The sequence below is a fragment of the Leopardus geoffroyi genome, chromosome E1 (assembly GCF_018350155.1).
Source record: "Leopardus geoffroyi isolate Oge1 chromosome E1, O.geoffroyi_Oge1_pat1.0, whole genome shotgun sequence".
Taxonomy (NCBI): domain Eukaryota; kingdom Metazoa; phylum Chordata; class Mammalia; order Carnivora; family Felidae; genus Leopardus; species Leopardus geoffroyi.
In genome coordinates, this window is record NC_059330.1 from 47130240 (window position 1) to 47156416 (window position 26177).

The 26177-nt window shown below is 42.8% G+C and overlaps 2 protein-coding genes across 23 annotated transcripts in view; one reads left to right on the plus strand and one right to left on the minus strand.

The window, feature by feature from the left end:
• Window positions 1-214: 214 nt before the first annotated feature.
• CE1H17orf58 (chromosome E1 C17orf58 homolog) lies at window positions 215-5880 on the plus strand. Its single transcript, XM_045490728.1, has 4 exons — window positions 215-566; window positions 2943-3494; window positions 3738-3929; window positions 4901-5880. The coding sequence occupies exons 1-4, from the start codon at window positions 491-493 to the stop codon at window positions 5089-5091; spliced, it is 1011 nt and encodes a 336-aa protein (XP_045346684.1). The 5' UTR covers window positions 215-490; the 3' UTR covers window positions 5092-5880.
• A 2919-nt stretch (window positions 5881-8799) lies between these two features.
• The window catches only part of BPTF (bromodomain PHD finger transcription factor), a 151889-nt gene continuing 134511 nt past the window's right edge, over window positions 8800-26177 (minus strand). For 12 of the 22 annotated variants that reach the window (XM_045490716.1, XM_045490713.1, XM_045490712.1 and 9 more), the window contains 5 exons: window positions 24978-25151; window positions 24037-24229; window positions 23114-23198; window positions 16308-16494; window positions 8800-11006 (listed from right to left, as the gene is read on the minus strand). In XM_045490716.1, coding sequence (XP_045346672.1) covers window positions 10970-11006; window positions 16308-16494; window positions 23114-23198; window positions 24037-24229; window positions 24978-25151 — 676 coding nt within the window. In that variant the 3' untranslated portion in view covers window positions 8800-10969. Of the gene's footprint in view, window positions 11846-16307; window positions 16495-23113; window positions 23199-24036; window positions 24230-24977; window positions 25152-26177 lie in introns of all 22 variants that reach the window. The other 10 variants (XM_045490710.1, XM_045490717.1, XM_045490721.1 and 7 more) reach the window with 3 other exon arrangements.

The window sequence follows — 26177 nt, forward strand, 5'->3', positions numbered from 1 at the left end:
ACACATTCCCGGATGAATTCTTCCCTGTCATCTTGAATCCCTTCCACAAGCCCAAGTTGTCTTCAGCACTAATTTGCCTATTTGTTGACTTAATCTGGAAAAAACTTCCTATCACTCATTCTCCCCCCACCCTGTCCCTTAGCCCCTCAACACCCTTATTCCCTCCACTTGCCACCCCACCCTCTCCCCACCCCCCACCCCAGTCCGCAAACCCACACGGGTTTCAGGTTTAGGATTTGATGTTGTCACTGCCCACGGACATTCGCAGGGACAACTTTGAGAGGCCATGTGCTCGTCCCCCCTTAGGAAGTGGGAGAAATCCCTGCAGCTCGGTTTTGTTCCAATGGTCTGTTCAGTGAGTGATTCCCGTTTCCCCAAAGGCTGCCCCTCATTAGCATGAACGGGGGTGGGGGTGTGGAGAAGGGGTGGGGGGAGAGAAAGAGCAAAAGCCCAGGCTCAGTTTTAGAGCCTGGGAACCGTGTCTACGAAAATGACAGCTAGAGCTTTCTGGCTCCTCTGTTTGATCGTTGGATCATCTCCCGAAGCCCCAGTGGCGGAGAGAAAAGGTAAGATCGGTGAAATGCTGAGTCCTGGGAGAGGAGCAGGGGTGGGGTGGGGGGTGGGGGGACTGGGGAGAGGGCGCGCTGAAGGGCGGGACGAGAAAGGGGTCAGAGTTTGCAGGAGAGGGGACTCCCGGTCCGCGTTCGTGTTTGAAAGGAGCAAAATGTGTCCCCAGGATTTTGTGTGTCCTGGCAGCCTTTTCGGAAAGAAGCCAGTTCAGCTACTGAAATGATCTCGAGCGAGCCGGGCAGGCTGGAGAAAACTTTGCATGTTAAGTAGTTGCTCCATCGCAGAGGAGGGAAAGTGTCAAAAGGGGTCGCGGCGTGCCTTTCGGGCGCCGTGCGGGCCGGGCTCGCAGGACGCGGCGGGCGGCGGGCGCCCCGAGGAGCGCGGGGTCCGCCCTGCGCCCGGGCCCGGGTCCCGCGGGCGATCCGAGGCGCTGGGTGCGCCCGCCGGGGCTGAGGGCGACGGGGAGCCCAAATCGGGCATTTCTCCCCTCTCACTGCAGCCCCAACGAATGGCCCAGGGATACCTGAGTCTTTAAAACACACACACACACACACACACACACACACACACACACACACAATTTCATGCATGAGATGAAAAATAAGTTACTGAGGGTATGAAACAGGGGTTCTCTGCAGGGAGAGGTGTTTGTTTTGCTTTTATTTGGATGTTCTCTTCGACTCACTATCTCTGGGAAAAATAGCTTCCGCACCTCACGGGGGCAATTTACTTTGGGTTATTTTTCCACATGGAAATTGAATGACTTCAGTGGCATTTAACCCAAATATCAGACAATCTTTCCCATGACAACAGATGGTGATATCAATGGGGAAGCAGTTGTGAGGTCAACAGTTGACAGTCAGGAATTGGATATCTACCAGAACTGTATTCAGCTGTGTATGGCACAGCGTTGACCATAATGAGTCAGAATCAACCTCTCTGCAAAACATGAACTGTAACTAGCTATTATTGCTGGGTGAAAGCTGATTTTAAAGGAGATTGTCAATTGGGCAAGATAAATCACTTTAAATGAGGTGTTGCGAGAGCTGCGAACCGGCAGACCAAGCTCTTCAATGCAAGAGGAGAGAAATGCCAAAAACCAGCCGTTGAAACAACTGAGAAAGAAAAATAAAGACTGGTTCTTGTGCCTCCTTTGGAGGGGCACTGGGACCCAGGCAAACGGGGAGGTGATATTGTGTAACTGGGCATGGAAGGCTGCCCAGCTCCCAGGCTGGCTGAAGTTTGCTCACTAACCTGTCTGCAGAGCTGGGGGAAATCATTAATAATTCTAAAAATTTGTTCTCATGCCATAATCATTGAAGATATTTTTTTTGTTTGTTGGTTTTCCTCCACCAGGGCAGGGCGGGGAGGTGGGGGGGTGGGGAATGTAAGTGATGTGTGTGTGCTTTTATACTTAACCAGGGACCTCTGCCTCCCAGCCATGCTTTAAAAATCTTTCGTAGCTGTGGTTTACTAGTATGTGGTGTCCAAGAAGCCAGATAAAAATCCACTCACAGAGACCAAGATGACAGTGTAAACACGGATGGGAAAACCAAATAGTTCTGTTGTCAGGGGCGCTCAAACAATTAGGAGAACCTGTAATATGAGACCTTTCCCCCTGGGGTTTGCTCTTGGTACTTTCTCAACAAACTGTACATAGCAAAAAGGCGGATGTTTACATATATATATATATATATATATATATATATATATATATATATTAAACGGCAAAAAGAGTTTGTTAACCACAGCCGTTAGTTGTGTTTAGTCCTTAGAACAGATAGGTTGGTGCAATTTTAAAAGCTATAGATTTCAAAAGGTTCCCTAACAAAATGCAATGTTCCCATGTGGTGAGAACTTCTTCCTTGGTTGGCCTCGTTCTCAGAGGGCAAGACCCTCACCTCGGTCTTCCTGCGGGGCCTAGGAAACCCGTGCTCCGCTCGGACCTGAAGCCGGGGAGGCTTCCCTGCCCTCATCACAGGGGCGCCTTCGTCTCCCCCTCGCGTTCCCTCTCCTTCACTTCCAGGGCTCCCGGCCTCCCCATCGCTCCTCTCGCAGGTGCCTGCTAAGTTTCTACGGTCCCCCATCTCTCCTCCCCCAGGGCCCTTTCTCCCCCACCCCCGCCCCCGCCATCGGCCTCTCCTCCCCTCCGCAGCCTCGTCGGCTCAGCCCGCCTTCCCACCTCCCTCAACCTCCCCGGCCTCCCCACTCGGCCTCCCCACCCCTTCCCACTGGGTCTCCCTCCCCTCTCGGCCCCTCCTCCCCTCCCGTCCCCACTCGGCCTCTCCTCCCCTTCCCACAGAGTCTCCTCTCCCCTTCCGGCCTCTCCTCCCCTGACGGCCTCCCCGGCCTCTCCTCTTTTTCCCCTACAGCCTCGCCGCCCCACAACAGGAAGCCCGACCCCGGCGGCGGCCCGAGCGCGGAGGAGACGCCGGGGCCCCGGGCGCAGCCGGTCCCTGAGGCCCCGCGGCGGCCGCGCGCAGCCGAGGCCGCTCCCCGCGCTTGGTCCGACCCGCGACGCCGGAAGCCCCCGCCACCCGCCGAGAACCGGGCCGGCTTCCGGGAGGCCGCGCGCGCGCCCGCCGGTCCGCCGAGTCCGCGCCTCGCGCAGGCCGAGAACCGCGCCTCGTCGCGCCGCGTGCCCGCGCTGGAAGACTCCCCGCGGCGCGCGCGCTCCCGGGCCCTGCGCTTCCCGGCCGCGCGGCCGCCCGCGCGCGCCGCCGAGGATCCCCCCGGCCCCGCCCACCCCAACCGGCCGCGCGCCGCCGCGCCGCCCCCGGGGCCCGGGCCCGCGCCCGCGCCGCCGCCGCCGCCGCCGCGCCTCAGCCTGCCGCGGAGGGACGCGGGACCCGGCACCGAGTCCTGCGAGCGCGCTTGCAGGACGGACCTGGACGAGCGCGAGTCCTACTGCGCGAGCGAATTCGGTGAGCCCCGCCCCGCAGCTCCTCCCGGGTCCGGGCTGCAGAGCCCTGGCCGCGAGGCGAGCCTCTCCGAACCCAGAGTGCCGGGCTGTGCTCGCGGACTCCCTTAAGGGCAGACCCTGGAGAAACCCACCCACTCGATCCTGCAGTCCTCAGACCCGTGTGGACTATTTCGTGGTGTGTGCAAAACTCACTGGGGAAAGAGAGGAAATGCGTTTCTCCAAACTCTTTGTTTTTTGAAAGCAGCAGTGAACGGAATCGTGCATGACGTGGACGTGCTCGGCACAGGGATCCGGCTGGTGACTCTTCTGGTGGACCGGGACGGGCTGTACAAGATGAACCGCCTGTACATCACTCCGGACGGGTTTTTCTTCCGAGTCCACATTTTAGCCCTAGACTCCTCCAACTGCAATAAGCCATGTCCAGAATTTAAACCTGGTATTGAAACTGATCTGACCACTTTCTATACGGACTTTGTCACCACTTGTAGCTTGGGTGCCACAGCCTCGTTTGTCGGTCACCCCAGTACCGGTGGGTGGGGGAGAGTACTCGAAAATGAATAGTTTGCAGACGACAGGCATATATTTCGGTCACTCCGATTTCAGCTCCACCAGCCTCCCCCGTGCTTCTGGTTTAAAGGTGGGAACGGCGTGTTTTGGCACAAAGCGGGCACTCAGATTTTTTTGTTGACAAACGGAGTGATGAAACAGCGTTGCCAGAGGGATGCCTAAGAGGCTTTTCGGAAAAGTTTAGAAAAGTCTTTTTTTGGAGGATGGGGGGTAGGAAATACCCACTCCCACATCTTCCTAGAGGTGTGCTCTGGAAAATCCTCCTGATACATTGTGATTAAGACCTTTGTTTTGTCATGTTGGCAGGTTACAGGCTGATTATCTGGTTATCTTCTAAAAGGTCACCAGACTGTTTCCACCTGTTGTTTGAGGGTGAAACGTCTGAGAATCAACATATGCAGCAATAGATTCAAGCTTAGGCTTTTTTTTTTTTTTTAAGGATTTTATTTTGGGGGCACCCGGGTGGCTCAGTCCCTTGAATGTCTGATTTGATTTTGGCTTAGGTCCTGATCCCAGGGTCCTGGGATTGAGCCCTGCTTCCAGCTCTGCGCTGAGCGTGCAAGCCTGCTTGAGATATTCGCCCCCCCCCCCCCCCCCCCGCTCACGCGTGCTCTTCTCTCACTAAAATAAAAATAATCATGAAAAAAGACTTTAGAGTAATCTCTACACCCAACATGGGGTTCGAACCCACAACCCCAAAGATCAGGAGTTGCACACTCCACCGAATGAGCCAGCCAGGTGCCCCAAGCTTAGGCATTTCTTGACAGTCTCAACATTTTCTGTTCCTTGGCTTTTAAAAGACACTGTGAATTTACATTTTGGTTACTTTTTTTTTTTTAGGCAGCAGGTATATTGTGATGGGTCACATCTACCATAAGAGACGGCAGCTCCCTACAGCTCTCCTTCAGGTCCTGAGAGGACGGCTCAGGCCAGGAGATGGCCTCCTCAGGAGCAGCAGCAGCTATGTGAAGAGATTTAACCGAAAAAGGGATGGGCAAGTTCAAGGTGCAATTCACACCCAGTGTGTTTGAAATGTACTACTGTCCTTGCCCTTCTGGATCATAAGAGACTTGGCTGTCAGCAACGAGACAGGCAAGGTCTGTCTTCGTGTAATGGGGTCTTCCTGTGGAGTGGGGCACACAGCTCCTTCGGGCAGTGATTGCGTAGTTCCAGCTCGAATCCTGAAATTGCCACTTTCTTATTTACAAAATGCTTCTTCCGTGGTATGCTTCTGAGCTGCCTGGCAAAGTTATTCAACTCTAGGGGCACTCACACGGCTCAGATAACTGACCTGTCCAGTTAACAGATCACTGCTTCATGGTGTTTATTTTTAATTATTTTAATTTAAATACATTCTTCAGTAGAAATAGTTCACAAAAAAACATTTCCTTGATTTTAAATATACAACTTTGAATAGGTTATATCGCGTATCAAACCAAATTTCATACTAAAACCATCACATTTTAAATTCTGTACATAACAGTAAGTGCACTAGTCAGAAGACATATATGAAATGTCATTTAGATCAAACACTAGGGTCAGAGCTCAAGACAAGTATTGAAGTTTTACACTTAAAAAGTACTAACGGGCTTAATTCAACCAAAATATTATTCAACCAAGTGTTCCTGATGTACCAAAACGTAAGAAATAGTTTGTTTTCATGCCTCCCTGCTCCTAAAACATATTTTGCGTGCCGAACTGGCAACACAATGTCTATCCCAATGCTAGACATATTCTGGGCGTATCTGATGTCATTTTTCTATTAAGACCAAGTATCATGTTTGTGTTTGTCAAGTAGTAAATCTTGCCTTGAAATCAGATCTTGGATGCACCTGTTTTGTTTGTTTGTTTGTTTGTTTTTTTAGCCTCACTCAGCTCTAAAGGTTTAGGAAAAAGCCCTTCTCGAACCTACTCCAAAAACCCTGGAACCAATAGTCAATGACAGCTTGCAAATATGTGAATTTTAAACACTTGCCGGTTAGTTTGCAAAAGGTAGAATCACTAGCTGTATTTAATATCGATTTTATACTGGAGTCCACAAAGACATTAACAATTTTTTTTCAGAAGACCAAGCTGCACATCAGTTAATTTGAAACCTGTGGATAGAGACACGGATAATCCATGGCTGAATCCATGGTTGCATGAGGAAAGATAAACAGGAACTGAGCTGAAGGGAAAAAAACCAGCCTATGTGGTCCTAAAGGAGATGTGCTCCGGGAGCTCAAGATGTGTCTTTAGACAGTCTTGATGGCACACGGAAGCACTGTATACATGAAGGATGTTGAGGCCAGGACGATAGAGCATCCACAAGGAAGTTAGCAGCAGTAGCGTTAAGATGTAAAATCTGATTGTGTGGGAGATATTATTACCTGGTGTGTCCCAAACGGGGTGGGGGGGGGGGGGTGGGCTGAGGGATAAAATAACATTGGAGAGGTTCTGACTGTTCTGTGGTAAAGCGTTATTCAGGGATTTTTTAGAGAATTTTCCAAAAGTGAGTCTTGCTAAAACTTACTAAAAATCATGGTAGAATTGCTTCTTGGGAATGGATCAATTGCATTGTAACACCGACTATCAGCCAGTAGAGTAAGCAGCAATTGAAGAGCTTCTGTCGTTTTTTTTTTTTTTTTTTTTTTTTTTTTTTTAACAATAAAGATTAACAGACATAAGTTGTGCCAGTCACAAAAACCAAAGTTGAATTTTTCAGCGTGAAAAAGCTAAGTGGTAATCTCGACCAACGCGGTGGGGAAAATTGCAAAATGGCCAAACGGATAAATTATCAGCTGGATGGTTGGAAGTTAGAATAGTTACAAGGGTTCTTCTATAAACAGCTTTGGCTTAAAAGGGAGGGGAACACATCACTTTGACAGAAGCCTGAGGGTTAGGGTTAGGGTTTGATTAGACTGATTTGATGATAGTTTCTGACTTTTGGAAACACACAAAACGGCAGAACTGTGTGATCTGTGTGACGCATGGTCATACGGTTAGTGCGTACGTCCCGGCAAACACAAGCAGGCCAGCTTTTTAGGAGCTGCCCAGGGTTATGGCCATCGTTCAAGACCAGGTTGCAGCGAGAGACAAGTGAGGCTCCAGTGAGAGCAGTGGTGGGCGGGGGTGTGTGTGCACAGGAGGTGGTAAGATGGAGAATCCCAAGTTGGGCAAAAAAGGTTAAGAAGAATTTCATTGGCCACAATCTGTAATTTTATGGAAACATTTAAGTAGCGAATTTATTGTAGTTCCTAATCCTTTTGTCCTGATAGATTTTTCTTAGCACGTGTGTTTGTGTGCCAAAGACTAAAAGGCTATGTGCGCTGGCAGTAGTCTCTCAATAGAACACTCCATTGCCTTCGAGAGGAACTCGGTACCATCCCTCCTTTGAATTAAGCTGTTAGAACTCAAGAAAAAAAAAAGTCTTGCTTTCAGGTCTATAAAAAAATATATGCCTTTTTTGGGTACTGACTTTTAAGTTTTTAAAAGACGTCATTTGGCACTGTTTAAATTCCTTCAATCGTTCTTAAGGTGGATCAAACAGCATATATGCAGACACCTAAAAACTGGCCTACCAATTGCAATTACAATCCCCGTTTCAAGTCTGGGACTTTATTATTTAAAAAAATAGAGCTTTTCTTTAGTTGAATTTGGTCCAAATTGGATCAAATGGGGTGTGATCTTCTAAGAAATGTCTTTCTCAGTAGTTTATCCAGAAGTATTGCTCAGAATACTTCGTATTATTAAAAATACTTCTCAGCTGGCTCTTCCCCTCCAAACACTTAATAAGACACTGCTTTGCCCATGAGGTGGCGCCATTCTCACATTCAGGACTAAACTGGACGCCTCCGGGGAACACCCTCAATCACGGAAAGAGCAGGGGCCACCACTACCGTGCAGCTGTGTCTAGCTCAGCCCGTCCACGCACACTTAAAAGGTCACCACGAGGCTGGCTCCTTTAATATCAGAAACACACAAAGATGAATACAAAGAGGGAAAGAACATCGATTTACAGATCCTGGGAAGGTAGATTATAAACAACAGCAAAATCTCAGGGTCTCTAACCCTCCAGGCCATTTAAAATATAAAAAGGCATTGTTTTACTTTAGAAAATAGCTCTGAAAGTTCACAAAAAAATTTTTTTAACCTATTGCAGGGCATTAGCTAAAATACAAATCCTGCAGAATCTGGATGGGAGAAAAAAGCTTTACCGGTATTATGAAAATACTTATTATTATGAAATGTTTTCAAGGACTGTGAACTTGGCAGATGAGACCCCCAAGCACCAATACTTTTGGCCAAGGACACCTACTAGATGCAAATTCAATATATTTACAAGACAAAGTAGAAAAACCCTAACCATGTATCACAAATGTGCATTCTACTATTCGGACTATTGAAAGGAAAACAGCTATAATACGTGTATCTTACGGAATAGGAGGAGCCTGTCAGAGAATACTCGTAGAAAAGCAGCTTGTGAAATTCATTATATAAGAGTATGTTTTTCAAAAATGACTTTTGAAAGACTGAAGCTCTATTAAGTTGATAAAACTATAAAATGCCTATTTATATGGTGGCAGAAATTGCCAAAGGCTTTGTTATTAAATGCACACATGAAACTAACAACTTCCTGGTCTGAGGATCCCCATAATATTTACCTTTTTTTGGTACAATTTGGCAATGCCAATGGCTACAGAAAATATATCAACCAACCAACCAACCAACCACTGTTTCATTAGAAACTGCACCAAATCCAATGTCAAAAACATTACTTTATTTTTCTAGGATGAAACGTCCTATTACGTACAAAAAGAATTGCTGTTTAGAATTTGCCACAATCTGTTAAAAACATAGCAATCTATTGCCTACAGGTAGGAAAGTTCTTGCCGCAACAAGTTTTAAATGATTAAGCCCATATATATCTATATCTATATCTATATATATATATGAATAAATAGTACAGAAATACTGTGACGTGATGAGATGCAGAATAATTTTATAATTCATTAAATTGTAGGACTCTTGCATCAGCACAGTGCATACAATAGGTAACATTTTCTTGAAAAGTAAAAGGACAAAATAACCTGTAAATAACCTGTATTTGACTACTTCCGTGTTAGTATTTTAAGCAAAAACTCTGTTTCCACGTTTTCATATTGAGCAGTTAGTCTCCTTAAGTTTGTAAGCAGAGCTTTAAGTGACATTCGTATGTACAAAAAGGAATGGGCTTCTTGAGATAAAATGAACCCAGAACACCTGCACACCTGAGTCTGTAATAAGGAAGAACTGGGAACTGGAGCCACCTCTTTAAGAAACTAAGGTCTGGGAAAGGCTTTGCATAGCAGGGTGATATTAAACAGAAGGAAACTTTAAAAACATGATTAGACAAATTCCAGAAACTGGTAGGACAAAGCTAATGCGCATTAGTGCAAAATCTAGTAAAATTTTTGCAAAGCTCCACAAACCACCTACGGCAGATGTTACAGAAGCGATTATTACAACACAGTAACACAACATGGAAGGGTAGAACACCGAAAGGAAAAATCTGCAAAGTATACCTTCCTCTGTTGTTTCCATCTTTTCCCATACTTGCTTACACTACTTTTTATGAGGAAAAAAACAAACAAAAAACCCCCCAAACCCAGACAACTCAACCAATAAACAAAAAATACAAAATGGATCATGTCATCTAAAAAACGCCCTTCATAAAATAGAAGTAGCTGTCCATAACTGCTAATTTGCCTGGTATGATATAACGTACACATGAGGGCAATGTGTATTTTGCCACATTACCTCTTTTATTAGTACGATCAATTGATACAACAGGATTAGCACCCCTGAAGATTTTTCTTGGATGTAGTGACAGTGGGCTGGGAATTCTAAAACGAAGGGCCACTATCATCCTGGAGAAACTCAGGTACAATGAAGTTCGTTGGCCTTTTGTTTACCTTGTGGCCCTCCCTTTCCCCTCAAAGGCTTACAGATAATCATTAGCGCACATTCAAAGACACCATCTGTGGGAGAAAAATGATCTCCATTTATTTTGTTTCATATACATCCATAGTTGAATTTTAATACAAAAAGAAAAAAAATTAGAATCTGACAAATGTTTACAAACAAGATACCTTCAAATAGATTTTACTCAGTTTAGCCTGGTGCAGAGTAAATGACAAATTGTACTGTTATATTCAAGGCAACAGAGTCTGTAGTCCAGGACCACTTAGCCCAACCTTTATGCAAGCTTAATTTTTATCTACCATGAACAATAAACTCATTGTTGATTCCCAGTTGTGTGTGTGTGTGTGTGTGTGTGTCTGTGTGTCTGTGTGTGTCTGTGTGCACATGTGTACATAGCAGCTCCTTTCATAGAAAGAAAAGACATCTAGAGGTCGTCTTGTACTTTTACCTACAGGAATCATGATAAGATACAGAATGGATTACATGTAACCGGGGCTGGATTTTATAAGAAAAAATAATTAGCTGACAAATGAGGGCAGCAATAAAAAAGCATCTTTTTTGCAACAATAAATAAATACAGTCAAAAGTTTTCTGTGAGACTAAACCAGCTTCTTCACTGAAGAGCAGACGTGGCATTTCCATGGAGTTACACTTGACCCCATATTATCTTTTTTTCTTGCTTTCTTTTTTCTTTTTTTTTTCTCAATAAACAAAGTTTTCCCGCTTCTGCCACAATAGTAAAACCATTTGATCTTGACAAGATAATGGTGTCGTTGACTTTGCTTTTCCCTTGTCCGTTGGACAAAATTGGCCAAGAATATAATTGGACTGTTATGACCAATAAAAACGAAGTTTAGGTCAAGTCTTGTCAGGATAACCTGACTAAAAACATCTGGCTCCTTAATTTAAAATAGTTCAGACAACCAGATTCTTGCTGTGTTTTATGTTAGGTTAACACGCTGAACTTTAAGAAGCTGTAGACTGCAGTTTGTTGTTATGAGACCTACAGAATACAGAAAAAAGGGAACAATTAAGCACCCTTCATTTTTGAAAACAATGATGCTTTATGTGGATGCCAAGGTCAGTCTGTCTGGGGGAAGAAGCAGCCATGTTCTTTCATTTCCCCTTGGCAAGCAAATATATGAGAACAAGTAAGAAACTGTTAACCTACAATAGAAATTTTCACTGTACACTGAAACATGATAGTTCACTGGAAAAAGCCATTATTAAAATATATATATATGTATATATATTCATCTAATAAAGATTATACATTTTTAGCCAATGGGACAGATAGAAACATTTACAGAGGCATTACCATTGTGGTAAAGGTGTGTGTGTGCGCGTGTGTGTGTGTGCGTGCGTGTGTGTGTGTGTGTGTGTGTGTGTACGTACATGCTTATTTACATTGATTCGGGGAATATGAAGAAAAAATTATATTAAAAAAAAAAAAGAAATAGCAGTATTAAAATCACATTTTTCTATTGAAGTCCAGAAAGTCTCCTCTCTAGTTTCACAGTTTTATTCACAACTTTCGTTAGTAAAAACCACACTCCTGCACAGCCGCCAGGACTAAGTCAGAGTGCGGTCTACTGCAGCAGTGTGGATAAATACAGCATTCCAGGAGTTTACAATTCTTAAGTACATTGTTCAACATGGCCGCTAGAATAAACCATTTACTACTGTACATATATTTTTAACATTAAAACATTAAATTAACTAGTATGAACTTTGTGGGGGGGCAATTTTGAATTAGGTAATCACGTGGAACAATAAAAGAAAGAGTGACCCCAACATCCAGTTCTGATTCCAGTTAAAAATTCAGACTAAAGATATCAGAATCTGTAAGAAAAGAAAGAACATGGATGGTATAAATGATGAATTGTAACAAAGCACAGTAATGAAAATAATGTGCGAACAATGCTAGAGATCATAAATTAAAAACGGGGAAAATATGGCAATGGAAATACTGGAAACCCATAAATCAATCCCATTTCAATGAATGGCTACATGTAGGTTTCATTCTTAAATGCCTTAAATCTGGAAAGCAACAAAAAAATTTCTTAAAATCTCCTCACATTTCATCTTATAGAATTGAGCAAACTTGTCAATTTGCTCCCATGTTCCTTAATGAAGATTCTGTGAACTCAAATAAAATAAAAAGCTGCAAAAAATAAATGGGTGACAAGCTCTCGTAAGCGGCCCCTGTACTGTGCAGACCCAGCCCCTGGACCTCCTCCTTTCCCCAATTTCTTTGTTTCGCCACAAGCCCGCAGATGCTTTCTCCTCCTTCATCGGCAGCTGCTACCATTCCCACTCTGGGTTCTGCCTGCAAGCCTGGCATGGCAGCAGGGTGGGATTCAAATCCCCCAGTTTCCACCTCACAGTTACTAGCAAAGGCCAAAGCCTTTCCAATTAAAAAAGGGCAACTACAGAAATTCAACTGGAGGAATAACTGCAAGAGGTGCAAATAAAAAAGCAGGGAGAGACTGAAACTAAGTTGTGGTCCTCTTATCCCAATATTTACTCAACCTGAAGCCAAGGCTCCCTAGGATCAATTACTTTGAACTCCAGTTCGTCGGCAGGTAGAGTTCTCATGCTGCTATTTCTCGTTTAAGCAACTTCATATTGCTTAAATCCTGCTACAGCAAATGATAACTGAGCTCACATAACCATTTTCCCACCTCTCTTCTTGAATCCAACTTTTACTTCTAATTTTAAATTAAATCTTACTGTGCTTTGTCTACAGGTTGATTCTAAAAGCTGAACATCAACGCACCGTTTACATTATGTGACTATGTAAATATTTTTCTCCTTGTGCCACCTACTCCTTTGCTAAGAGGGCATTCTTAGCATTCCTACACAACTTTATGGTTTTCATGGGATCTTGAATTGCCTTCCATCTTTTCCCTCTTGCATTCTTAAACTAGTAATTATCTGATGTATGAACCATTTCTCCCGCCAGACACCTTCCTCTTGAGAATGCTCCATTCTCCTGCTCCAGTTTGGACTCCCTGCTGCATTAGCCTGCTGTACCAATGTCGTCATGAGTTAGAGTGATTCATATTATTTTCCTGAACCGCTTGTTTCTTGGATCCAAGATCTTTTGTTTTCTTGAGTTATTTTGCTAGTGCACATCTTAAAATAACTTGCAAAGAAAGGATTCACGGGAAGGAGTCCCTTTATGAGTCCTTCCATGACTGAAAGTGCATTTGTTCTGCCCCTGCACTTGATTGTTTGGCTGGACACAGAATCGTAGGTTGAAAATCATTTTTCCTCAAACTTTTAGACGTATTCCTCCAAAGTCTTCCGGCATTCCATGTTGTTAGAGAACAGTCTGATACCGGTCTAATTCTTGTTGCTTTATAGGTTGTTTTATTTTCTTTAGAAACGCTGAGAAAAACTTCTTTTATCCTTGGCATCTGGAAATTTTACAATGATGGATATGTGGGATGGACTTTTTCCCATTTGTCCAGCTGGCTTATATGTTTACCAACTGTCCTTATCATTCCATACCCCTCTCACCCCACAAGAATGAAGCCCCAGAGGGATTCAATATCTGACACACGGCAGGGTCTCAATAACCATTTGATGAATGAATGAATCTGTTCTGCTTGAACTTGAAGTCTCGTGCCTCTCATCAGCTCAGGGAATTTTTCTTGTATTAGTCTTTTGAAAATTTATTTTCCTCAGTCTTCTCTCTTCTTTTCTGGAATTTCCATTAAGTGAGTACTGGAAATGCTACAATGCATTTTCTTCCTTTCACATTTTTCATTGACTTGTCTTTTTGTTCTTTACATTGAGAAAGTCCTTGATTTTAACTTTCACTGTTTACAGTAAGTTTAGTTTCTTTTCTAGCCACTCCTTCTAACTGTTCTTTATTCCTAATATCCTTTTCGCCATTTTGTAGATTCAAGATTTTTTTTTTTTTTTTTAAGTAAACTCTACTTGCAACGTGGGGCTGGAACTCATGACTCCAAGATCATGCTCTACCAACTGAGCCAGCCAGGTGCCCCTAGATTCACTATCTCATAAAATTTCTCTTGGGACATGATTTAGAGGCTTGGTTTTTTGTTTGTTTTTCTTAAGTTCTCTTTTATCTGTTCTGCTACACCTTGACCTTTCTCTTTTACACTGCAAGATTTCCTTACGTATCTGGTCATCCCTGGCTCTCTGTTCACACTGAAAGAGAGGAAGCTGAAGGACCAGAAAGGTGCCTGCAGAGCCCTATGCACCTGTGTAAGGCTGACTGGCAAGTGTTGCCTTCGATCAAGGTTTCTTAATTTCAACACTACTGACATTTGGGGGCTGGATAATTCTTTGTTGGGGGCGGGGGCGGTCTGGTGCACGAGGACGTTTAGTTGCATCTCGTCAGCATTACTTCCCACCTCTGAGTGACCAACAAAAATGCCTCCAGGCATTGCTGAACATCCCGTGGGAAGTATGGGGGTGGGCAAATCATCCCAGTCGAGAGCCACAGCTCCAGAGTGACAGGGCCGTGGACCCAACCAAACCTCAGGTCGGGGGACTTTACTCCGAGTCCAATTCTCTTCTGCCTACTCCAGTTCTCTGCAGAAAGCTTATTCCATTTCTCCAGGGAAGAAACTTGTGTTCTTGCAGGGCTTCGGGCTGCCCACACAGGGCTGTCTGTACACAGGTTACAAAGGGTGACTAGCCCATATACAGACCTTTAACTCCTCTCTTGCCTTTTATTGTATTTTGGACTCTTCGTGTTGGAGGCTTGCAGCAGGTCTACTGGTCAGCAAGCGGTCACCTCTGCTGAAGAGCCGGCTAATGGCCTGTGGTACCCCTGGCTTTGTCAGACGATCCTTTCATCTGCTTTCTGTATTCTAGAATCTGTGGAAACCTCATCAGTAACATCTACCATATTCTTCTCATATTCTGAGTTTATCCCTTTTTATTCCTTCATTATTATTTTACGAGGGACTTTACCATATTGAGTAAGTCGTCCTCTTCCACTTTAGGTTCTACGGCTAATGGGTTAACAGGAGAGGATACAAATGGGAGTTTCAGAGATTCTGTAAACTCTCTTCGTTCTTGGTCTAGAGCCTGCCTACCTACCTGGTTTCCTTCCTTCCTTGCCTATACTTTTGATTCCCTGGGACACCTTAGCTAGGCTTGTCCTTCACTTCTGGTTTATGTAAACGGATTTCAAAATGCAGTTCTTGATCTACCTTGCTGCAGGACAAGGAGAGAGACAACACCCTATGGATTTTCCTCAGAAGAAAATAACTAAGCACAGCACTGATTCTTACACTTTGATATGCAGAGTCCACTAGATAATAGAGATGCCCAGGTCCCAGACCAGCCAAGACCTACCCAGTCCGAGTACCTAGGGAGGATCAAGCATGCAAGCTGGTGGATGGGGGATGATGGTGAGTAGTGAATATCAGGGCTACAAAGTGGTGGAAGTTATCACAGGAAAAGAGAACAGGGCTCTGTTGGAAAGAAGAAAGTCATGGGCTTGAGAAGGGGAGACTGAGGTTCAGAAACAAAAGGCACGAAGATGCTGTATCTGAATACCATGCAAAGTTGCTCACTGCTTCTGTGTTACCGGAGGTTCAGAGTAAAGGCCGGTGGACTTAAAGTCTAGTTTTGCTCACAGGAAAAATACCCAGAGAAATAAAACATTTTATGATTTCAAAGATGTAGCAAGCATAAATTAAGAAGAAAGTGCTTAAATTCCCTTTCCTAGTCTTCCCCTTACTCTACCCTACAGAGCAGTAATTTTTATGCTTTGGTAAACTCAGTAAGGGCAAGAGCTCTGTCTTGCTACTAAATTTTTGTGTGCCCCATGGCATGTTTCTTTTTTAAATATAAATATATATTTATTTAAGTATAAATATATATTTATTTATTTTATCAAGTAAACTCTGCACCCAACATGGGGCTTGAACTCACTGCCCCGAGATCAAGAGTCGCACACTCTTCCGACTGAGCCAGCCAGGTGCCCCTGCCCCGTGTGGCATTTAAGAGAGCATCTTGCATTCTATAAGCATCTGATAAGTGCTTTTTTATTAAAACAAAAAACAAAACAAAAAAAAAACAACCAAAAACTTTAATTTTCAGCAGATCACAAACTCAGCAACTTCTCGTTACTGAGTCTGTCCTCTTGTCCTTGGCAGTGTATTGTAATGCTAGAGTCTTGATTTTTTTTCTTTTTTCACGATTCTTGATTTCAAGGTTCAAATTTATCACAGACTGCACTGGCTGATCTAGACAAAAACAGTAGTAAGAACCGGAGGAACTGGGTTAATTCAGAACACGGAACGCATTTGCTCACCTGCTAGCCTTGAATCCTTTCAATTTCTGTACAAAGAATGATTCAAGAACTTCTGCACATTGGTAAAAAGGCGAGTCACTAGGATTGTAGTAACGACAGTTATCAAAAATTTTGGTCATGTCTGCCACAAATTCCGTCAGCTTTTCATAATACCGTCTTTGTACTCTTTCTTCCATGGTGGCGAGGTCTTAAAAACACAAAACACAGAACATTTTTAAAGCTTTAAGGCAGTTCCAATATGAATACTGCCCACAGTTCTAATAAGAATATAGGTTTCCTGCCCCAGCAGCCCCTGAAACCAAGCTGATTCACCACTGGGGACTGTTCAGCAATTCATGAAGAAAAAAGGAGCACTTCTCCAATTTTGGTTTTGATTGGGGGAGTCTAAAATATAAACCGTGGCTACTATTAAGAAGGTTCTTTTACTTTCAGTTAACGAGAGAACAGCTCTTCATTCAGTTGGGTTGAAATAAAGGAAACTACACCCACACAATCAATACACATCTAAGCACAATACATTTTTACATGCAAACAATTATGTGTATTACATGTACAAAGAGGAGGCAATCCAAAATTAAGACCGAAACATCTTTGGGGCTTTGTGATACCTGTATTAGATTTTAATACCATCATTTTGCTCTCTTTACTAATTTTTATTGTTACCTTATATTGGTGGCAAGTGACACCTTAACAACAATTTTTGTAATGGTTTCATTTATTTTTGAGGGAGAGAGAGAGACAAGAGTGCAAGCTGGGGAGGGGCAGAGAGAGAGGGAGACACAGAATCCGAAGCAGGCTCCAGGCTCTGAACTGTCAGCACAGAGCCCGATGTGGGGCTCGAACTCATGAACCACGAGATCTTGACCTGAGCCGAAGTCGGACGATCAACCAACTGAGCCACTCAGGCACCCCAAGTGACACTAATGTAACACTTAAGGTGGCAAGGATATAAAGTGTCCACTTAAAGGGAAAAATCTTAGCTGATATGAATAAAAATATTACTATCTAATACTACAGGTAGTATGCAGAGAGGACTAAAATCATTCAACTGGGACAAAGGTAACTGCTTTGGAATATACTGAGCTTAATCTTTTGAAACAACATTAGGTCCTAGGAGAAAGTTATGTTTGAAGGAAAATTCCACATATGATCTCACATAAAAACCTGGGAGAATATGGGGCGTCTGGGTGGCTCAGTTGGCTAAGTGTCTGATTTTAGCTCAGGTCACGATCTCGTGGTTTGTGGGTTTGAGCCCCGCATTGGGCTCTGTGCTGACAGCTATGAGCCTGGAGTCTGCTTCAGATTCTGTGTTTCCCTCTCTCTCTCTATGCCCCTCCCCTGCTTGTGCTCTCTCTCTCTCTCTCTCTCTCTCTCAAAAATAAATAAACATTACAAAAATAAAAAAGAAAAAGGAAAAAAAAAAACCTGGGAGAATAAAAAGCTGGTGATCTCAAATCAATCTAGGTTTGACAGATTGAAAGATAATACAATTTCAAACTAAGTTTCAGTGATTATTTTAGAATTTGAGAAAATGATTTTAAAGCCCAAGAATATCTAAGAAACATTTGAAAAATAAAAGGAGAGATTTTAATCTATCATACATTAAACAAATATTATAAAGCTGTGACAATGGAAAGTGTGGCATTATGTAGGGTGACACAAACGTTAACGAAACTATTCAAAACAGGAATAGACCTAATCATTTTCACCAGAAGAATTTTATATATGTCGAAGATGTCATGTCAAATAAGCCAAGGAAGGAAAATTCATTAAGAAACTGGGTTGAGGCGATAAATGATTAGCTGAACTATAGGTGCCATTGACCAATCTGGACAAAATACCTGCTACGTGACTAGACTATACTTTAGTTAAACTTCTCTCTTTCCTCCAGAAGCCTTAGCTTTGACCTACTCTCATCGTAACAGACTCAGCCCTTCCTCCATTATCTCTCCGAGAAACAGGCTAATGCAGGGGGTCTGCCCCCAACCACACCACTATTCTTCATCCTACTTGCCACATCCCATTCTTTCTAGCCTTGTTTACTCTTCCTTATAAAAGAAAAGCCCTTTTCTGCCTAGCCTTTGAGATGCCTACAGATCTATGGTTGGCAGATTCTCCCTATTACAATTTCCCCACCTCCATTTATTGTAGTCATCTTCCAAACAAGGTCTGGAGTGTCTGGGTGGCTCAGTCTGTTGAGCATCTGACTTTGGTTCATGTCAGGATCTCCCAGTTCCTGGGTCTGGGCCCTGTACCAGGCTCTGTGCTGACAGCTCAGGAGTCTGGAGCCTGCTTTGGATTCTGTGTTTCCCTCTCTGTGCCTTCCCCCATTTGTGCTCTCTCTCAAAAATAAATAAACCAAAAAAAAAAAAAAAAAGAAAGAAAAAAGAAAAGAAAAAAGAAACTGGGTTGAGGCAATTGCCTCTACAGCTGAAGAAAAAATTCTTCACACTAATGCCAAAGTAATTCCAGCTGGATTAAAATTTAAGGACGACGATGAAAACCATACGGAGGGCTAAAAGGACTACATCATAAATGTAATTAATCACTGAACTGTGCATACTAGGTAGTTATGTTATGTATATTTTGCCACACGTGTGCACGCACGCATCTGTCTCTGGCAGTGTCTGTAGGGAGCAGAAAAATACAACCGCAAACATGCTTCCGGCCTCATGAAATCCCAGGCAAGACTTGGGCACGTCTATTGTGTGCAGGGTATGGTGGCTGTACAGAAAAGGGTAAACATCTGACACAACACATCATTCTTGCGCTTAAATTCTGTGTGCTTACCGTCTGGCTAACTTTAATAATGTATGTGAATAGTGCTTGGATGTTTTGTGATTCCAACTTAATTAGATATCCCTTAAAAAGAAAGTACCAGGAGAACATATATGTGAGTATTTATATACCTGGGAAGCGCAAAAGACTAAAGGCATGACTCCAGAGGCAAAATTCATAATGATTAATAGATTTAAATCCCAAAACATTAAAAATGATCATATGCCAAAAAAATCAATAAGAAGCTTTTAAAAAACTATTTTTGGGAGAGGCAGAGTGAGTGAGAGTGGGGAGGGGCAGACAGAGAGAAAGAGAGAGAATCCCAAGAAGGCCCTGCGCTGTCAGCATGGAGGCTGACACAGGGCTCGATCCCATGAACCGTGAGGATCATGACCTAAGCCGAAATCAAGAGTTGGACGCTCAACCGATTGAGCCACCCATGTGCATCAGTATGAAACTTTTAAATGTCCCTGGCGTATAAAGAGCCCTTAAGGAACACTGACAACAATATGAACATCCCAGAAACATTCTGTATGGGCAAAATACATAAATAGGAAACTCACATCAAGTTCAAACGGTAAGTACACAACACTAATTACTGAAGTCATGCAAAGCCAAAGAACCACATTCTTTGTCCAAATTGGCAGATATTAAAAATTAATACATCAGCCTATTTTCAACAATGACTCCAAGACAGAGAACGAGAGTGGTAGTACACTTCAAATTTTACTCTCTGCACCTCTGTAACATCTATACACCTAACATATTATTTTGAAATAATTATTTTCCAAGAAAATATTTCCTATCAAAAGCACGATAATACTTAGGGTTTTCAAGAGTGGACAGAGAAGGATACAGTCATACATTATTATTGGAAACGGGTTCAATGTGCCGAAGTGCAATTCAAAAATACCTATCAAAAACGTACGGAGTATAAATACCATTTGACCCAGAAATGCTAATTCTAGGAATTTCTCCTCAGAAAACAAACAAGTGCAGGCAAATGCATGAAAGAAGATATTCACAGAAGTGTTGTTTATAACAGCAAAAACTGCACACAACTGAAAACCCCATTAATAGAGAGGTGATTAAATACAGTATCTTAATTGCATACAATGAAAAACGATGTAGGTCTATACTATAGCTCATGTGAAAAAGGTACTGATAAATTTATAAAGTATGTTATAAAACAGGATTCATTCTGGGGCGCCTGGGTGGCACAGTCGGTTAAGCGTCCGACTTCAGCCAGGTCACGATCTCGCGGTCCGTGAGTTCGAGCCCCGCGTCAGGCTCTGGGCTGATGGCTCAGAGCCTGGAGCCTGTTTCCGATTCTGTGTCTCCCTCTCTCTCTGCCCCTCCCCCGTTCATGCTCTGTCTCTCTCTGTCCCAAAAATAAATAAACGTTGAAAAAAAAAAAAAATTAAAAAAAAAAAAACAAACAGGATTCATTCATATAACCCTATTTCTGTTTAAAAAAAATTTATTAGAGCTGCTCTTATTGGTACCCTCCTTCTCTGAAAATAAACTATTTTTAATTAATTTATTTAAAAAAATTTTTTTAATGTTTATTTATTTTTGACAGGGACAGAGAGAGACTGAGTATGAGTGGGGGAGGGGCAGAGAGAGGGAGAGGGAGACATAGAATCCGAATCAGGCTCCAGGCTCCGAGCTGCCAGCACAGAGCCCGATGCAGGGCTTGAACTCACGAACCGCGAGATCATGACCTGAGCTGAAGTCGGACGCTTAACCGACTAAGCCACCCAGGCGCCCCAAGCTATTTTCAATTTAGCCTGTATCTTCGCAGACATGTTTATGCATTTCTAAACACATTTATGTGCCCTTACAAAGTATATAATTGTTTGCTGCTTAAAACCTAGGTATTTTTCTGTAACTTTTATTTTTCTTTCAAGAGTATATGTCTTGGAGATCTATATTATCTCCATGTATATACCGAATCACAAGAGAATGTTTATCTTGATGGTTAATAAAGATGAAGGGGGAAAAAAAAACCCAGAAAACAATCCAGCTCTTTAAGAAAAGAATTTTGGTTAAATAAGTTAAAGTATATTCAATTCACAGACTACAGAAAGTCCTCGAAATCATGTTATTGAAGATTAACGGCACAGTGACGTGTTTGTCAAACAGAGGACAATATTTATTTATTTACTTATTTTTAAGTTTTAATTTTTTTAGTAATCTCTGCACCCAACGTGGGGCTTAAACTCATGACCCTGAGATCAAAGGCGCATGCTTCCCCTACCGAGCCAGCCAGGCGCCCCTCAAACGAGATGATATGATCTCAGTTTTCACACATACACACACATGCACGTGCATGCACTCCAAAATGGGATTCAGTGAGGAAAAGATCCAGGTGTGTTCTATCTTTTCCTACTTTTTTTATTTCCTAGTTTTCCTATAATTGTGTTATGTTAAGAAGGAGAATTATCAGAGCGCCTGGGTGGCTCAGTCGGTGAAGCGTCCGACTCTTGATTTCAGCTCAGGTCATGATTTCACGGTTTGTGGGTTTGAGCCCCATGTCAGGCTCTGCACTGACAGTGCGGGAGCCTGATTGGGATTCTCTCTCTGTCTCTCTCTGTCTCTCTCTTTCTCTCTCTCTCTCCCTCTCTCTCTGCCCCTCCCCTGCTCCTGCATGTGTGTGCTCTGTCGCTCTCTCTCAAAAATATAACTTAAAAAAAAGCAGACTTATCTATCATCTAAATAAATATCCCTAGATATTTCTCAAAAGAGATTACAGAGATGTAAAATATGTACAGGGAGTAGCGTCTTCTACCTTCAACACCAGACCGTTTAGCTGCCTTTTCAGACCGTTTTAGCTAAGCCCTCACGCCTACCTCCCCTTCAGGGTTTCCCCTCTTTTTTTTTTTTAAATTTAAAAAAAAAAAAATTTTTTTTTTCAACGTTTATTTATTTTTGGGACAGAGAGAGACAGAGCATGAATGGGGGAGGGGCAGAGAGAGAGGGAGACACAGAATCGGAAACAGGCTCCAGGCTCTGAGCCATCAGCCCAGAGCCTGACGCGGGGCTCGAACTCCCGGACCGCGAGATTGTGACCTGGCTGAAGTCGGAGGCTTAACCGACTGCGCCACCCAGGCGCCCCGGGTTTCCCCTCTTTGAACTAGCCGTCAAACACAAACTCTTCCCATTTCTTGAAACTGAAATACAACTGACATATGACGCTGTATCAGTTTTCGGTGTACAACATAATTATCTGATTATACGTAGGTACTGCAAAGCGATTGCCCAGTAAGTTTAATTAACATCTATCACCAACCGCATATAGTAAAAAAGTTTTTTTTTTCCCCCTAGTGATGAGAACTGCTCAGATAATTCTCTTAGCAACTTGAAAATATACAATAAAATCCTTCTCATTTAGAAGACGGTCAGCTGGAGCTGCTTTTCTCTCTGGCAATTTTGGAAGCTTTGACGTACATTTTAATTTTTATAATTTCATTTGCAGATAAACTACTTTGAATGTAACCATCTGAGGCTGTTCATCAATACAATCACTTGTGACTGTTACCTGTTACCATTTTTTTCCTGGGAAATGAGGATATATGCTCTTGGATCTCTACCGCAGGCCCATCAAATTTGCTTTCCTTCAGGAAAAGATGCGGAAGAGGCCAACAGGGAGCGATAAGAGACTCAGACCCTGACTCGCTCATTGATTTCATTCATCTTTTATATGGCTGTAGGATGCTCTGCTTCCATATCACTGATTCAGCTATTCCTCTATGACGGCCACTGATGTCATTTCTGGTATTTCTGGGATTGACAACAGTACTGTGGTGAACAACATACTTGTGCCCATGTAAATCCTAATAAATGAAATTGCTGGGTCCAAGGGAATGCAGATTTAAACTCAATACACACTCCTAGTACATCCCACAAGTTACCACACCAATTTATTCTTCCACCAGCCTTGCTCAACGTATCGTCACGACGTATCACGCGTGACAGATATCTGCGGAGACTTCTGAAAAAACTCCATATTCAACTCAAGTACCTACCCATAGGTTCCTTAATAACACCGTAATAATCTGGTGCGTCATTAGGATCCACTGGCTCAAGGAAAGGCCAGGCCATCTTATGGGCCTGTGATGGGAGGAGAGAACATCATTATTGTCAGGTCATTTAAGTTTCCCATTTGAATTGCTTTATCAATCAACCCTTAAGCCCCAAAAGTCAGTTTTCAACCTGATAGATGAGATTATTTATAATGTAAACGTGAGTAGAGTTTTGTCCTACTTACAAATCATCTCGGGTGAGCATACTCTGTATTAACGGTTCTCAAAGGGTTGGTCTGAGGACCTCAACTGTGGGGCTGGGGCACTAGCTTAGAAGACAAGAAGTCTGTCCTCTCATTCCTACATGACAACCTGCTACCTGTAAAACTGGGGTGGAACAGTCACCATTGCGGACGAATGAGGTGTCAGACATGCTAATAAATAACTTCACCCACATACTGAGACCACTGTTGTCTTTTTAGTTCTTTTTTTTTTTTTAAGATTTTATTTTTAAGTAATCTCTACACCTAATGCAGGGCTCGAACGCACAACCCCAAGGTCAAGAGTCGTACGCTCTTTCAACTGAGCCAGCCAGGTGCCCCCTCACTAGAATCTAATCGAACTGTTTTTTCAATCTATGGTAGTGAGGAAAACTTTTCTTTAAAAATTACATTTAGGTTAAAAAAGTGAGTCGTTTTAAATACGAGTGTCAGATAAACACCATTCGAGCTAACGTGTGGATACGGTTAACCTGCTCGTGATATCGGCATGTGAAGGACTGAAGTCTGGAGTACTTCACTAGACTGGCTGGAGGTCAGTAAACGATCACAGATTCTGAGACCGGAAGGTTCAAACCCCAGAAATGGCTCCAGAGTCAACGCTGGCTGATTTCAGCTGCAGACAACGCACACACGGCGTCTTCTTACCTGTAAAGAACGCAGCACCCTTTTCAAACCCTCGTAATCTTTCTCCGTTAGCGGCGTGAGCACTGTCATGGCATCCTCGGTTGACTGGCACTGTGGACAGACATACTCGTCAATGAGCTCTGCCTCACTCTGCAAGATGCCCACGCAGCGCCCATGGTACCAGTTCTGACACCGATCACAGCCAATATAAAATCTGCAAGATCCGAAATGGAAATGTGAGTTCAAAACGGATGGGATCACGTTACTTCCATCTACCTTAAAAAGTAACACATGCACCTGAAGAGATTCTAACTCTGGGTATAAAATAGTTTTAGTATCACAATTGTTTTAATACTTCTGAAGATTGACATTCAAATGTGTTAATTTAGTACTTCTGATGTTAACAAAGCACTAAAAGCTTATTAAGAACACTGTGTAATATTGGAGAATACGAAGAAAAACGTAAAACATTTGATTGACTTTAAAGCTCAAAACAAAATAAAGCCAAAAATCTTTCAACTAGTACCGTATCAAATGGGAAGCTGATACTGGCCACCCAACTGGGAGCTCAAAATCCTGTAAGCTAATAACAGAGTCTCAGAGCTTTTACCCAAATTAGTGTTTTTTTCTAACCTACAACAATGCACCATTTCAAACACTGATAAAATCCAAACAAGGCAGGCTGTTTTCATCTCATTCGTTTCTGTTACATATTGAAGAATCAAGTCTACCATTAAACCGTATTTTTTCCCAATGCATCTCAAACATTCGCTATGAAGCAACACAAATTTTGAAGGGGAGGTAAAGAGAGAAAAAGAGAAAAAAAATTGGAAAGGAATTTGTAATGTAAGTGTATAATATATGCAGAAAAATACCTTGCTTTTTATTAAAATAAATAAGTAACCAGTCAGAGCAATTTGGCTTCCTAAATTATTAAATATGATGCTCTTATCAGAACTCACTGTGACTCATCATAAGGTGTTCTGCAGATACAGTACAATTCCTCACTGCTGCCCTCTTGTGCCCGTTTACAATCATTACAGATGTACACATCCATTTTCTTAGCCTCCTTTTCTGTGATGCCAACACATTCTCCATGATACCAGTTAGTACAAAGATCACAGCCAATATAGAACCTAAAAGTATTCACAATGAAAATGACAATGTAATTGTCATTTTGAGCTGCATGATACTTAAACCTGTCTTCCCTGTCCTGATTCACTTTCTTACAGGATAACTTTTCTGCAATGAGTCAGCTAAACATCCTGAATCCAACCATTGTACCCCTGGCAAACTACAGCATCTGACACTGTATCAAGTGTGGAAACATAAAATCACTCACATCAATTTCAACAAATACACTGTTTGGTGAAATATGGGTCTTTAAAAACATACTGGAATTGGAAAAAATAAACAACACGCTGATGGTAATGTCTCCCTCTTAATGAATGTGTGTAAAACTGTAACAGGCACAAAAACCAAAGCCAAAGAATCAAAGACTTACATCTGTCAAACCTATGCCACAGAAGCCATTTCAAATTCAGGGCTATTTCTTAGATAGGTTTGAAAATGTATCTCACGATTTAAATTTGAAAACAAAGCAAAGCGCAAACACCAAGTAGAAGTTACACTACGAGGAACATGCAGGTCAGCCAGGTGCAAAAGATACATGGTCAAAATATGGCATGAAGAAGACAACTAAGAGAGGTACATGTAGTGACTCACTTTCTACTAAGTTTTCTAAAGAAACACTGGAATTTAACCCAATGGTAACAGATTATGATGTGGGCCAGTTTTTCAGTTAATGTAACATATGTGACAGTGTGGAGAGTGACCAGGTTAACTAACTGGTAAGGAACTGCTTCGATTCAAAACAGGGGGTACCCGGCGTGGACAGTGATACAGGATAGGTATCCAAAACAGCAAGAGGTTCCACAGTACTTGGCACGGTGGGGGTGTCGGAGTGTGTGACTGAGGGTAATCGCACTCAGCCAGGCCTCCAGGCTTTTGTAACAGAAGACCCCAAAGGATGGAACGAATGAAAAGCATCTCTATGGTAAACACAGAGTGCATTTAAAAGCGTTGCCAGGAGCTGTGTAGGAACGCCATGTAAAAATCATAGCAGGAATTCGCGTGAATCATAAGGACCCGGACTGGCCTTG

Excerpts from the sequence above, each read along its gene's own strand:
- CE1H17orf58 (XM_045490728.1), top strand. The coding sequence starts at position 491 with ATGACAGCTAGAGCTTTCTGGCTCCTCTGTTTGATCGTTGGATCATCT. Across the intron at positions 3,495-3,737 it reads CTACTGCGCGAGCGAATTCG|CAGTGAACGGAATCGTGCAT; the intron begins GTGAGCCCCGCC and ends TTTTGAAAGCAG. Across the intron at positions 3,930-4,900 it reads ATGTCCAGAATTTAAACCTG|GCAGCAGGTATATTGTGATG; the intron begins GTATTGAAACTG and ends TTTTTTTTTTAG.